The 15,179-nt window shown below is 36.2% G+C and overlaps 1 protein-coding gene across 7 annotated transcripts in view; it reads right to left on the bottom strand.

The window, feature by feature from the left end:
* LOC127654412 (disks large homolog 1) overlaps positions 1 to 12,881 on the bottom strand; it is a 217,157-nt gene extending 204,276 nt beyond the window's left edge. For 3 of the 7 annotated variants that reach the window (XM_052141590.1, XM_052141588.1, XM_052141591.1), the window contains exons 1-2: positions 12,260 to 12,880; positions 12,009 to 12,140 (exon numbers count right to left, since the gene is read on the bottom strand). In XM_052141590.1, coding sequence (XP_051997550.1) covers positions 12,009 to 12,140; positions 12,260 to 12,278 — 151 coding nt within the window. In that variant the 5' untranslated portion in view covers positions 12,279 to 12,880. Of the gene's footprint in view, positions 1 to 12,008; positions 12,141 to 12,259 lie in introns of those variants that run through there. The other 4 variants (XM_052141586.1, XM_052141587.1, XM_052141593.1 and 1 more) reach the window with 3 other exon arrangements.
* Between the last annotated feature and the right edge of the window lie 2,298 nt (positions 12,882 to 15,179).

Genomic DNA, 15,179 nt, shown 5'->3' with positions numbered 1-15,179 from the left:
GTGGAATCAAAAACATGCTGATTTTGTGTGTGTCTTTATAAATGGAAATGAGCTGCTGCTCTCCGCCCCCTTTCCAGAAGTGGGCTGTGCCTTTACAGCTCATGCTTCGGATACTACAGCAACAACAAATCAGAACCAATATGACTGACAGCATAAATAGCGGAGTTCAGCCATATATGTATAAATAGATATATGTATATCTGGTCTCCTTGAATACAATCAGAGACAATGGTAACTGACAGTAACCGTTTTCGGGTTAAAAATTAAAAATAACAACATAGCTCTGGCCTCCGTGAATACAATCAGAGACAATGGTAACTTAAGCTGCATTAGACGTGGAATCAGCTAACAAGCACATTCGGAAAGGTGATTTGAAAACATTCACAAAATATAACGTGCGATCCTTGCATCTTCAGGTTATAAAGCTGGAATACGAACAGTTGGTACTGATTTTTTGAAAATCCTGCTTTATATTGACACTCTTTCACAAAGCAGTCCGGTGTAAAATGATTTGCACAAACATAAACACATTTTTGTATGTTTTGGGGCACATTTACTTTCGGCTCTGATGCCGGAAGTACATGAAGACTCTTATGTTCACTTTTACAGCCAACAACAGCACACTTATGACGCTTACGAAGCTGAGACATTATTCTTCTCACTGTATCTGCTCCAGTGTGGAAAAAAATGGTGGACTGTGTGTAGATCACTCAGGGGATGGAGTCAGTCACCAGTCGTGGGTGAGGCCTGCTCTAATGTAACATCACTTTAGAGCAGAAACGAAACCATTCATTTTGACACACTGTTTTTGATTAATAGAAATATAAGAAAGAGGAGTGGGTGAACTTTTAACACTGTAGGGTGGTTGTGTACACACACTGCTGACTCACATTTATGTACAAAAACCATGTAAAAGTGAATTTTGCATAATAGGCCCCCTTTAAACTGCATGTTTTTGGACTTGTGGGGGAAACCGGAGCACCAGGAGGAAACCCATGCAAACACGGGGAGAACATGCAAATGCCACAAAGAAAGGCCCTAGTTGAGCCAGGACTCAAACCCAGGACCTTCTTGCTGTGAGATGACAGTGCTAACCACTGAGTCACGGTGCTGCCACTAGATTATCAAGCCACCAATACATCTATAATCCCAACATAAAACTACTATGAGATTTTTATGAAAATACAGATTTTTCTTTGCTACATTATGCTAGCCATCTTTTATTTTGACCAAACTTGACTTTGAGGAATCCAGTATGAAGTGCTGAAGGATGAATTTAATGATTACATTTTTTAGTTGGATTTGAGAAGCAGAAGCATTATATTACCTAAAGCTTGAAAGCAGAGCAGATCCAAAATGTGTTGAGTTTTAAAGATGTTTCCAACGAAAAGTGTTAGTCTTGTTTATTTCACCTAAGAATCTCAAAATCCTGTTCAAAGGCAAAAGATTGTCAAGATTGGTGGTCAGGTATAAGCTTCTGTTTGATGGTGATATAAAAAGATTCTGCTCAAGTTCACCATGAAAAAAGGATATGTGAAGGGCAAAGATCAGTTTCAGTCTTGCTGTCCCTTTGAAGACAATTAACCACAGGTCAGCAGTGGTCACTAGCCATATTTTTGCTAGTGCATGCCAGGGTCAGTTGCGTTGCTACGGTCACTTCATTTGCCTCCTCTGGGCTTATTCTGTGCCAATGGCCTGTGGCCCACCATTTACATTTTGGCCAAAGAAGGCCAACTGAGGATTGAGGCGGGGTCAACGTCAAAGGCACAGTTTAGCGAGATACTCATGCTGTGTTTCATTGAAGGAGTATGTGGGATTTTCTAACTTGAATTCTCCAATCTCCAACCACAAAGGAATTTCATTGCCAGATGCTTGGAAAAAGACATTTAAACAATCAAAACTGCAATGATCCCATTAGCTTAACAGGGGTTTGCTTGTCAACCAAACTGATAAACAATGCTGCAATGCTAGTATTTGTGCAACAGGTGTACGATCATCAAAAGAGTTTAAGTTTAAACAAGCTTTAATATCTTGTAATGTAGGAACTTTGACTCATTAATCGATATCATTTAATAAAAGTGAATGTATCACTACCTGTCTGGGTGCCGACACGTTTGTGTGACATCACACACCTGCATATCAGCGTAAACAATTGCAGACACATTACAAATCCGTTAAGATGCACAATGGCAAAAGCGGTACCCAAAAGGAAGAAACTTTCCGTGGTTCGGGATTATGGACGTTGTGTTGGGACACCATGACAGTTAAAATTGTCAATGGCAGTGATGGAAAGAGTACAGATTTTTTTTTTTTTTTAACTTAAGTACTGCTACTGAATAAATAATTCACCTTAATACAAGCATAAGTACTGAGAAATATTATACTCAAGTAAGAGTAAATAAGTAGTTGGCTGAAAAACGAATTAAGTAACTAAAAAGTAATTATCTTACAAGTTACTTTATGAAATTATATATATATATATATATATATATATATATATATATATATATATATATATATATATATATATCTATACATATACATATACATATACATACACACACACACACACACACACACACACACAATTCCATTTTTAGAACACAAAGACATTTTCACCAAGGATGGATTCAATTTATCAAAAATACTGCCAAAAACATTATTTGCAAATTATTATTACAGTTTGAAATAATTGATTTAAGTGCTATTTATTCAATTTCTTCTTTACCCGTGATAGCAAACATATAATGTGTCAACTATTCCTTACAAAAGCATTCTTAAGTGCTAATTACTCAAGAGAATGTTCTTATTATTAGAACAACTGAAAATGGTTGCGTTACATGAGAAAATCACAATACAGTGGAATTTTTCCCCATTTGCAGAGGTATTGAGTTCTTACAAGTTGCTTTACACTTGCAAGTCAAATCTGGGTTTTAAAATTGGCAAAATGAAACCCATTTCTCCTGAAATTCTATTTACTCCTAAGTCTATTGTTTTAGAGAGATGAAGGCTATTCCATAATCTATTACTGTTTTGTCTAGAGAAGTTTGAGAAGCAGGCTCCTCACAGCTCATAAACTAGTAACTTCTAAATGCCAAAGACCTGCACTGCTGCAAGAGGATTCTGGACAAACAGAATATTTTAAGCATACAATATTTATTTAAATAGAAATAACAATTTGTACCATTCTACACATCTCTAAACTACATAATGTGCATTATGACAGAAACACATTCCTATATCAGGTTTATTTATTTAGTTAAGTATTTTGGCTAATAAGTTAACATACTACACAAAACTAATATAATGCGATATAGAGGAGGAAATGTATCCTCTATGATATTGCAGGAATTATCCAGATGTGGAATGAGATTATTAAGCAAACTGTTATCAACTCCTACTGAAAAAAATAAAGCAAAAATAACAATTTCACACAGTGTTATGTGAGAGAGATGATTGATTCATACAAATAAGTGGTTGTTCTGTATATGTATTATTGTACTACAGTTGTAATAATAAAGTCTGAATTAACATTATGGTTATTTAACATATTGAGATAATATTAAGTATATTGTAAAATTTGGTTTAATTATGTTTTGTGATTTTTCACACCTTCTAACATCCATTCATTGCACACTTTTGGCCTCTAGTGGGTGAGGCCTTTCAGACAGATAAACAGCAGCACAGGACAGGGAAGCAAAGTACAGCACCATGAGCAAGAGTGTTAGCCGCTAGGACAGTTTATTTTAAATAAGAGGGACAAATGTTTACAGATTTTAACGCGAGAGCACAATCCCGAAATGATAGAAGCAAAGAGCCCATCTGTGCAAAAGACAGTGCGAGGAAACGGACGGTGGGAAAACAAATTATCTTCATAGAAGATCGAAATTTATGTAACCATATCAGATAGTATTAATAAAACACCGGAACTCATTGCATGGACATTTTTTGCACCCATATATTTAATTTTGGGGATATTTGTCCATTTCTGTGGCATTTTTGCCAAGAGTCCTTATTCATTTCTGACACTATTGGCATTGTATCTTTTTAAGCTATTTAAAAATATTGTTTTAGACATTTTGGCCCCATGATGGGAAAGCAGAGTGATTTTGGACTAGCAGCTCGAAGTCCAAGGCTACACTACATAAAAAGTTTTGCAATTTGCAAAATGTCTCATATCATAAGTAGTACCCTTATGTACATTAGGGAAGTTTCTTTAATTTAATACGTTAGGACAATGATTACAATGTCCGCATGTGTATGTACCTATAGGTTGTGTGAGCCAGTTTTGCGACAAAGGAAAATAACTATGTACTAAGTGGTCCCTAATGTTAGGTGCTTGTGATTGTTGGTGGCTCAGGAAACACTTACCTTAACATAGGATCACTTTGTACTATATCCCAATTTTTTTAATGTTTTTTATTTTGTATGCCAAATAAAATTGATGTTTTAAAAAGTCTGTGAGTTTTCTTAAAAAAACGAGACTTGTGGACAGAAAAGGTTTATTAAAGTTGATTAAGGGATCACAATTTATACCCTCTTTGTTTAAACCTTTCCATAATTTCCTCTGTAATCAGAACGAAGATTTTATGGTAAACGCAAATACGATATAATCATTGGAACTGCCCAAATGGGATATTACCTATTAGGCAACCTTTATGGAAACTATCTGCTCTTAAAATAGTATTGTGATCTGAACTTTTTTGGAAAATTGTGGTATGAAGTTGCTCATCTTGTCTCAATAATTTTTAGATCCAAAATTATTTCTGTTTGACTACATGCCATAGTAAGTTTCAAATTTGTATTTATGGAGTTAATATACTGATTAAAAAGCAACAAGTCTTGTTCATTTGAGTCAAAAATTACAATTATATCAAATGTACCTGGCATACCACATAAAAAAAAAAAAAAAAAATTAACAGGATTAACAGGATTAAGAACATATTGTTCCTTCCATAGACCCAGGAAAAGTTTTGCATAGGAGCAAAACAGGCTCCCATGGCAGTCCCTTTAACTTGTCTATAATATTGATCTTGGAATAGAAAAAACATTATTGTTAAGTATCCATTCAGCCAATTCCAACAGGAAATCAGTGAGGGTAATGTTTCCTTCCAATCTAGGTCAAGGTAATATTTAAGAGTTTCAAAGACTGTGCATTTACAAGATGTGTGCAATGTTACTATACAAAGATTCAATATCCATAATCACTAAAAATGTGTCAATTGTTTTGTGTTCCTGTGAAACTCAAAGTTTGAAGGAAGGGTGACTAAAATGTGGAAGATCAATATGGTGGTCAGTATGGACAAAAGTTATTCTTGTGTAATTAAAACAAATATATGTGCACTTGGTACATAGAGTGAAGATCTGTGATCTGATACAGACAATATTTACATTAAAAACCAGATATTTTACTTACAGACGTATTGCATTGAAATTTGTCTTGGTCATCAGTGCAAAAAAAATAAATAATTCAAAATAAAAATTCAAGTGGGACAACTCATCGTATACCACAATATAAACGTATGCACTACAGTATGTAGATACTGGTGGCACTGGCAGTATGTTCAAGTGATGTTTTTCCATCATCTAATTCAGGTGAGTTTGATAAAGAAATAATGGCTACTTTGATTCAAGTAATAAGCAGGGGCAGATCTACCGGGGTGGCAGAAAAAGAATTGCCACCCAATCTGCCTCCCCAGCATAAGTATCCAAATGTTTTAAATATAAATGGAAGTATATTATTAGTTGATGTTGACATTGTGTAGGGTTTTACTTGTCAAACTGCCTCAACTATCACAGAACATATAAATGACTACACAGACCCATACCGGACTCAAATTACAGCAGTGGCCAATCGCATGATTGACTACAGCAGCAGCCAGTCACAGCATTGGACCAATCATGTACTTGCTATTGCAGCGCATGTACGGTGTTTGGACTTTCGTCGGTTGAGTTTGTTTTTCCTCAACAACTACAACAGTGACTACATGGAGAAACAAATGGAAAAAAGGTAAAATATTAATTTCTCAGTAGTTTCCAAGTTTTCACTGAATGATTATTAGATATATCGTTGTCAGCTAAGGGTTGAGATGGGCGAGATGTGTCCTCACCACTTTTTAAAATAGCATCCAGTTCTGGAATAGGAGTTTTTATTTCATCTGCGTGTCTGTTTTGACTGGCAATCCGGCACTGGAATGCGTTATTTTGAATGTTATGATGTGTTTTTTGCGGATTTTATCAGTGTAGTTAGTGTTAGCAGTATTTCAAACTCTCACGCTCTTTTCCGTGTCCCGCATTGTAATGGCCTTCTTGGCCGCATTGTTTGTGTGTATGCAGAGTGTGTCGTATATTTATCTTTCTCTCCCTCTCTCTTAATCGCTCTCAGGTGTTGGGTAACAAGGTGATTGTTGATAGGGCACATTGGCGCACTGTGCACAGTGCGTTTCCTCCTTCCTGAGTGTTCCATGGCTGGGTTGTGCGATGGCAGACGGGGGTTCGTGAGCGGTGTCATCTCGTTCACACAGACTTTTTTCCTGAGCTTCAGGGTTCGCCGTTTTTTCATATACAGAACTGTCAATAAATGTGTCTGTGTTTCTGCTACTCTCGTCTCCCCACATTTTATTGCATTTTATTTTTAAAGTGTAAAACCCATCTACTGACATACAGATGCAATCTTGGTTTATTAAAATAAAAAGTTGTATTTGTGAAAATTAGAACACTGAACCTCTAAAAACGATGTACTTAATCAAAGTACTCGTCTATGAATCAATCTACTGACTAACAAAATACCAAGACCAATAGTGGCAGATGTAGAGATGAAATTACCATATTATGTTAAATATTTATTTGACTGCTTGAATCGGTCATTACGAATATTTAGAATGACCGTTTATCAAAACAGATAATTTAAAAGAATATTTTACAGTGCATAACATAATTAATATTCATGAGTTTCGCAGCACTGCCCACAACAGTAGAATTTTCTGTACAGTTTATTTTTAATTAGACCTAACTCTGTGATAATGTTTGCTTTCAAGTGGCTTATTCCAAGTGTTACAAAGGTGATAGGCCTACAGGACTTTATAAGTAGAATAACATGGGATATGCATGTGCTCTCAATCCATGGGTACACAACACAAAAAACATTGGCCTGCATAAGGTAGTGAGAGTTAGTCTGGAATGCCAGTTTTATGTCAAGCTAAGAAACATTTAGAATTTGTTGATGTGTTTAATAGACAATGTCAGTGTTCTGGAGACTTTTTTATTATACAAAAAAATATATATTTTTTTTTAATGTTGGCAAATCAGTAGCAAAATGGATATTAGTGGTTCCTGTGAAAATGCAGTTGTTTCGAAAATTCATGGGCATTTGTAATTTGATAGTGACTCCAGTTAATGAACTAGTACTTGTTTCAATGAGGTTTGGTACCTTATCCATTAAAACAAAGCATGGGCACTTGCTTTGGTGTTGCCACCCCTCATAGTCTGCATGCCACCCCATAAAAAAATTCTAGATTTTTTTCTACAATCCCTGGTAAGATTTTCCAGGCAGCTTTTCTCCTGGATCTTATGGTGTGCAGCTCCTTGCTTCATGGAAAGTGACAGTGAACTTTCTCATCAAATCCAATCACTCTATTCAATTTTGTACTGTTGCAAGCCTTACCAGCAACAATAATGAGTCTATCTCTAGGAGACAGGCAGCAAAATGATGTTACTTTATTGCATCATGTTTCTATCATTGCAGATGTTGGCTCTTTATTTGTGTCACAATTTAATCCATAATTTATTATACATCCTTCACCATAGCAGTATAGACAGAATGCATTTGAAATACAAAATTATTGCATTTATCTATACATTTTTGTAAAAAGTGGAGTATGCTGCAATGGACACCATGTCTACCCACACGCACATAACAGCTGCCATGCATGCAAACACATAAAGTAGTTGTGTGCAGTGTGATGCTGAGATTCTGCTTTTAAATCATGTAAAAGAATGTTACATTCTTATCCAGTTTTCCTGAGCAACCACTGGGCGGCACCATGATGATTCTAATTGAATAATGTGTTTCTGGTCTCAAGAAACAATGTAAAAACAACCGAAACGAGCAGTTGTTGGCTGTCATAACAACTTAGTTAATGATATCAACATAACAAACCTTGAACCATCACTTCATGACATCTACAGAAAAAACAGTCATCTTGACTCTGTTAAGTATCGGCACTTTAAAGCCACATGTTTTTGAAAATGTTTACCTGCTAAGAATATACGCCAAATCTTTGCCAAAAAAATGTATGCTTTAACGATACCAAACACGGCACAAACCATAAGAGAGCGCAAACGATAGAGACAGGTGAGAGTTATTTACATGGGGTTTAGCCTGTGTGATTTCCCAAAAGCTATCTTGTTAAATACGAAGAAAGGAATATTTTAACGGCACAAATAGAGCACAATTGAACGACACCGGATGGGAGCGATTTGGAGTGACGTCACTGCTCCCGAAAAGTTTCATGTTATATCTAATGGCAATTTTCCACTTCATGTTACGGTTCGACTACACTCGACTCTACTCGCTTTACTTTTCTGAGCTTGCTTTTCCACTGCTGTTTAGTGCCGCCTCAACATGGGTGGGATTATAGGCTGATCGTCATAGTTGTGCCGCCTCTACAGCTGTGACATCATCTTAAACGTGACACAAAACAATAACACGACCGCTAGCTGTTAGCTACTAGCTCATTGTGCTGCATAAAGCAGTTGTTGCATGGTGATTTTACATAAGTGTAACAGTTAAATTTGCCTGGTTGTTTTAGAAGAAAGCTTTCCAGTAGCTGGTCAACTAAATAAAGTGAAGCTTTCAAGCAGAGTATAGTTTTAACATACCATCCTCCATCGTGGACTCCAGCCGTGGCTGAGTCCAGGGCACTCACTCTCCCATTGCTTGCCTGTCTAGATAGCATCCATTTGGTCAAACCACTTCCACTTCTCCTTGATGACATTGTAGGTGTAGTCACTTTTCAGTTTTTTTACTTTTCCCTACACTGTTGGTAGGTCCGGTGGTAGCAGTGTCTCAGCTGTGCGGCCAACAGCCGAGACGCTTCCTGAAAGACCTTTTCGTTTCATTCGTCGCTAACGAGACGAACGTCTGCACCTTGTTTATTGACCATAGCATGAATTGCGCACAGCCGTTTCTTTTTACAATTTGAAAATCACGTGAACAAATGATACTGCTATCACTGTAGCAAACTTTAAATCTAGCGGGTTGATGTCAGTGTCGAAAGTCCAGTGATGCTGGTAGTGACGATTCGCTCTGACCAATCAGCAATCTGCACATTTAGTATCGGCTTGGCTCACTTGGAACCTCGACCAAGGGGTTACCAAAATTTACCAGGTACCAGATACTATCCACAGTGGAAAACCCCCAAAAACCAAGCAGGGTCTAGTCAAGTTGTACCAGGCAGTGGAAAAGATAAATAGTTACAATATTTCTTTTAACAGCACAAACTGGCATAAATCAAGCACAAACCAATAAACCAATTTGGAGTGATTTGAACCACATGTGGTGAAAAGTGTTGTCACTCAATCATGTCCAATATCTCAAACACCGAACCAGCACAAACGTAAATTTTTGCAGCACAAATCAGCACAAACATATGCTATAGATTTGGTAATGATTTAATTATATGGGGTACCAACTTCACAGAGGTCCCAGTCACCCCTATTGGAAGTGAGGATAACAGATCAGTTCAGTTGACCGACTGAAGGAGAGGAGTTATGTCATTCATTTAGTTTGGTAATCTTGTTTAACAAAGAGAGAAAGGGGCTGGATGAATTAAGAATAAAAGTGACTAATGATATTATAATGACATCAGGACGCAATTGAAATTAATTATTTTGTAATTACTTTGAGGCTAATGTTGTCTTTTTTTTGTACAGCTTGATAGTCATGCACAGCAGTTCACAGATAGGGCCATGGGCTGCTCTCACTGCTACCATCAGGCAGGCGGTATCGCAGCATCAGGACCTGCACCAGCGACTTCATGACAGCTTCTTCATTTAAGCAATCAGACTTTTGAACTCTTGATCTCTCAAGATCAATATACATCAGCAATGCACTTAATTAATCTCACACTGGACTGCCATAAATTATATTCTCTCTTAACAACACATTGGCAACTATCAACTGACAGCTTGAATGTCAATACAGCACAATACAACCTACTTTTATGTATACTATTTTTTTATTGTATACTGTGTATTCTACATTGTGTGTGTGTGTGTGTGTGTGTGTGTGTGTGTGTGTGTGTGTGTGTGTGTGTGTGTGTGTATTGTATACTGTACATTATTATATTGTATATTATTATTTGTATATTGTGCTGTGTGTATTTATGTGTATATTAGATATGTAAATTGTGTTGTGTAAATCTGATGTTTATTGTAAACTGGTAAATGCCTATCTCCGTCATGACTTCTATGTTGCTTGGAACTGCACCAAAGGCTTTCCCCCACTGTTGCACTTGTGTATATGGTTGAGTGGCAATAAAGTGATTTGATTTGATTGATTACAGAATTAAAAATATGCTTTGTAGTCATTGGTGAATGGCTTATGATTCTGAAACACTTCACTGAAGTCTCTAAATAGACACAGAGATTTTAATAAAGTGTAAATAAACTTGTTTTGGTCATAAACGGGTCGGTGCTTTATCAATGACTGAATTAATGACTCAAAGTCTATTTATATTATCCAACATATCCACTTCTGCCATTACATACATTGCACTGTACATAAAATACTGTATTTTTGTTCTTTATATAACAGATTTGTATTTGATTTGCACTACGTGTGTGTATGTATGTAGGTGTGTGTCTGAGTGCATGTACATATATGTACAATTATTTATTTTTATTATTCTTTTCTATTTTTTCTTTTTTTTTTAATTATCTATGTCTTGCTGCTGTTTTTGTATTGTTGTGCACTGGAAGCTCCTGTCACCAAGACAAATTCCTTGTATGTGTAAGCATACTTGGCAATAAAGCTGATTCTAATTCTGAAACACAAAATACGTATATTTAAGTGTGATTTACAAAAATAACTGATCAAATAAGAAAACAAATATTAACTTATCCTCTTTATATATATATATACACACACACCTTTATTTTACTAAGATAGACTCTTGAAATTAAAATGTATTTTCAAAGTGATTTCTTTTTCTTTTGAACGAATTTAAAAGACTCGAGAAGTTAAGAAATTATTGATTCATGTTCTAAAAATTTTGTTAATCAATGGAGAATAAAATAATGGTTCTATAAATATTTTTTAAAGCAGTTTAAATTATTTTTAGAACTTTACAAGCTATCTTGAATACTGTTAACACGGTGTAAAAAACAAAACACATCAATGCAATCTTATAGTGTCTTTCAATTGCCCCTGGTCTACACTGCAAGCAAAACAGAGGGAAGCAAAACGGATCCGTGAAAATGACGCAAAAAGAAAAGTCAGTAAGTCAAAAACCATTTGGACGCCATGTGTTTCTTTGGAGTCATATATGTTTTTCTCTCTCTCATTGAAATGCTAATCATCACTAATTTCCCTATCCAATTCACAGTATCTTAATTGCTTAAACTCTCAAAAGAGCCAGCTCTAAAAGAAAACCCAAAGCTTTTTCCAATTTGGAGAGACTGAACATAAACACAGTTTAGACAACACTCCCAGCAAATACAAATTACTTTTAATTAAAATGTATAAATAAGTGTCCAAGTGACAGCCTCCATAAAGAATACATCCCTATAAGTTGGAAATACTGTGAGCAAACACCTTTCTTTGCAGTTAATTAATAATAATAATAATTATTTTTATTATTATTATTAAAGCAACACTGAAGCATACACTGTTGAACCTGTGAAACATGTATTGGTAAAGTCAAACAACACAGCAAGTGTTAGACAAATGATAGGAAGCTTTAGTGGGAAAACATTGGTTGTTGTTATATGTTGCAGGTTACATTTACCTATTAGAGCCTGGAAGAGTGTACTCTCAAATATGTTGATGACTCTCTCAATGGAGAGTCTGAGATGACGGTCCTCAGTTTGATTGAGTTTAGCTCTGTATTCTTCAAGAAGTTGCAGCGCTCTCTGAGCATCTGAAAAGTGCAACAACCAAAAAAAGTGCAGTGAAACACGGGCAAAACAAAACGAGACAAATTTACCATCAGTCACTCATGTACACATAATCAGCTAAAATTAATTAAAGTAATCTCACCTTTCTTTCTGACTGGCATGATCAAGATTCAAATATTTTCAAAAGTCCCACACTGGATAAAGGGGCAACTGGTGTAAAGCATTAGAATGAATGACTGATTTCAGCCACTCAGTTTGATTTATCCGCACGATCACAAATGATGCTGACGGGTCAGATTGATTGCGATTGATCTGAGTGAAGGGTCAGTGTCAACAATCAACCAACTTAATCAGAACTATAAACAATTACTTGCTGTCACCGCTCATATCCTTTCAGAGGCGATAGCTCTCTTTCATATAACTTTAGACTTTGATAAACTTTCTGAAGACGAATGAATGAAGTCGATCTGTAATGCCAAACCATGTCTCGGTGTGCATAACAAATGCTGAAACCTCTGGAAAAAACTGTTCCCGAACTGTTGCACTGGAAGTGGTCGAAATAATAATAATAATAATCCCTGTGGAAGTGAAACTGCAAAGTTTCTTCGTGCACTCTCGGAGGGGTTTCTGTCTATACTCCAGTTCCCTCCTGCGAGGTGTCCCGGATCCGTACACGTCCGTAACTGAAACTTATTTAGTACAAAGCTTCCTCTTTCTTGTAGACTATCCGAAATTCCCAAACTTTCCTGCAAAATGGCGACCTTGATATGCAAAGCGATCACATGATCTTCTGAGCTACTGCTGCCTTCCCTCTGCGCTCAGTGGAATCAGCGCTCAAGTTTCTTCTCTCAGCTGCTGTGAGAAAATCAAAGTCACCACTCAAAGACAACTTCATTTCAAGATTTATTCTATACGTCAGGAAATCTTAATTTTCATAAAAAATGTTGCATAAAGGGATTCTTTGTCATTTCATAAGACTTATCATAACTCAGGGACCCCAGCATAATATGTGAACGATATATTCACGTAGATGCTTTAATAGAACAAGGATGGATGGATGGAACAAACAGGGGCGAAAATTCATCAAAATGATGGGGGGGACAAGAAACAACAATTCTCAAGAGCAATTTTTGAAGGGGACACCAAGGGGTTTTTTGTTGTTGCCCCATTTGCATTTGTATCATTTTATTTCTTAAACAATTATTTTAAGAATATATCATTATTTTATTTACAATACACATATTTTAATGATGTCCCCCGCCTTTCGCCCAATGTTCGCCCATGAAAACACTTTCATGACATTTCTAATTATGTGAGTGAACGTTTACTAATGATCTGTTAAGCATGATGTAATAATGATTAATGTTTTCTTTTTATTATTATTACATTTATTATCAAACTAAAATCCTAGGTTGTCTGTGAATCTGGTTGAGGGTTCCTGGGTCTGCTAAAAGATTGAAACCCCTGATTAACAATCTGGATTGATATTTATTTATTCAGGTTAGTGCAAATGATTAACACATAGGCCTACAGGAGGGTTGAAACTTTTAGGTCTGAAGCAACTTGTCATTGTATTTTGTGTTGTGGTGAGCTATCAAAGGCGCACTGTTACTGGCAAAGACAAAGTCTGAGCTTTTGTTCGTTGTTTTGATCTTTGAAATGCCTTTTGTCATTTGAATCTTGTGGGGGGTTGGATGTCAAGTCACAGGGTCCTGTCACATTGCCACAGTATGGGTGGGGGTGAAGCCTGCCATGCACAGAAAACAGTGGTGTCTTTTTTTCTATAAACGCCCATTATGTTCAGAATTTATTTTTTAGAGCAGATGTTTCAGACACAAAGAACCACAATATGTCATGAATGATTGTACGAGCAGACAATATTCACAGATGAGTATGTGTATGGAAACAAGTGTATAGAAAGCCAATTGAATACAATGTCTGAGGAGCATTTCCACAATTTGACAGACAGATCACAAACAGTTTGTTGTAGTGTGAGGTTAGGCCTTATGAATATATTCTAAGTATGTAAATTCTGATTGTACAATCCTGAGTCTGATTCCCACAGCCTAGTTTGTATATGCTCAATGAAGCAGACTGTATTATTAATTATCATGCAAGTCAAAAGTCACCTAATGTGCATGTAGTATGTGCAGAATTTCCTTACAAATCCTTAATGATTTAAGGAAAGTTCCCTCTCGATTTTGCATTTCCCTCTGCTTTCTTTGGAAGCATACAAGTGAAGAGACTTGACACAGAATGCATGCCTGCAATCTGAACAGAAAACATTTTAAACTTCATATAGTGAAGCCTGCGATAAACACATCTATCCCTTCCTACTGAATACGGGGTCTTTAAACAATACACACATTTTATGCATTGTCTAATAATAGTTTGCTTTGCTTAAAGCATAAGTTTGGTAATCAGAATTTTGCTGGTTCGATCCCCTCAAAGAGTGAGTCATGTTAAGTCACTGCACTCATCTCTGCTGTCATTTGCTTGTTTGCCATGGCAAGTTATTTTGTATGCACGCTCATAGGTATGCATGATAAAAGGGGAAGACACCTACTGGCTATTATTATTGCTAAAATTTAACCTAACTGTAAGACCAGCCCTTACAAATGGTATATTCTGCTGTGTTAGTGTACTTAAAGGGATCCCAATGATCTATTGCAAATTGATGCCTTTATTGTCAAGCAAAACTGTACTTTTCAGATAACTAAGTGGAGTGGAGCAGTAATATTATAGTAAACATTACAATATGTAAAAAAATAAAATAAATTCTTGGCATCAGGGAAGCAATTAATTACATTGCACTAATGACCCTAGTCAAAGACTGCCAAGAAAGTATTGTCATCTAATTTCTCATCACTTTTCACTGGCAAATTATTATCAAATATAATAATGTGAAGTCAGCGCACAGTCAAAGCCAGCAATGTCCTGCAATCAATTATTATAATAGACAACTTCAGATTCCTATTTAATGTGGCTTCTACAACCAGGGTCAGTAGGTTGCTCACACAGACCCAACACTTACAGTACAGTATTAATATATTATAGCATAT

This window comes from Xyrauchen texanus, chromosome 13, assembly GCF_025860055.1.
Source record: "Xyrauchen texanus isolate HMW12.3.18 chromosome 13, RBS_HiC_50CHRs, whole genome shotgun sequence".
NCBI classification, from domain to species: domain Eukaryota; kingdom Metazoa; phylum Chordata; class Actinopteri; order Cypriniformes; family Catostomidae; genus Xyrauchen; species Xyrauchen texanus.
Note: the sequence above shows the minus strand (reverse complement) of the source record. Positions and strands in the feature narration are given on the sequence as shown.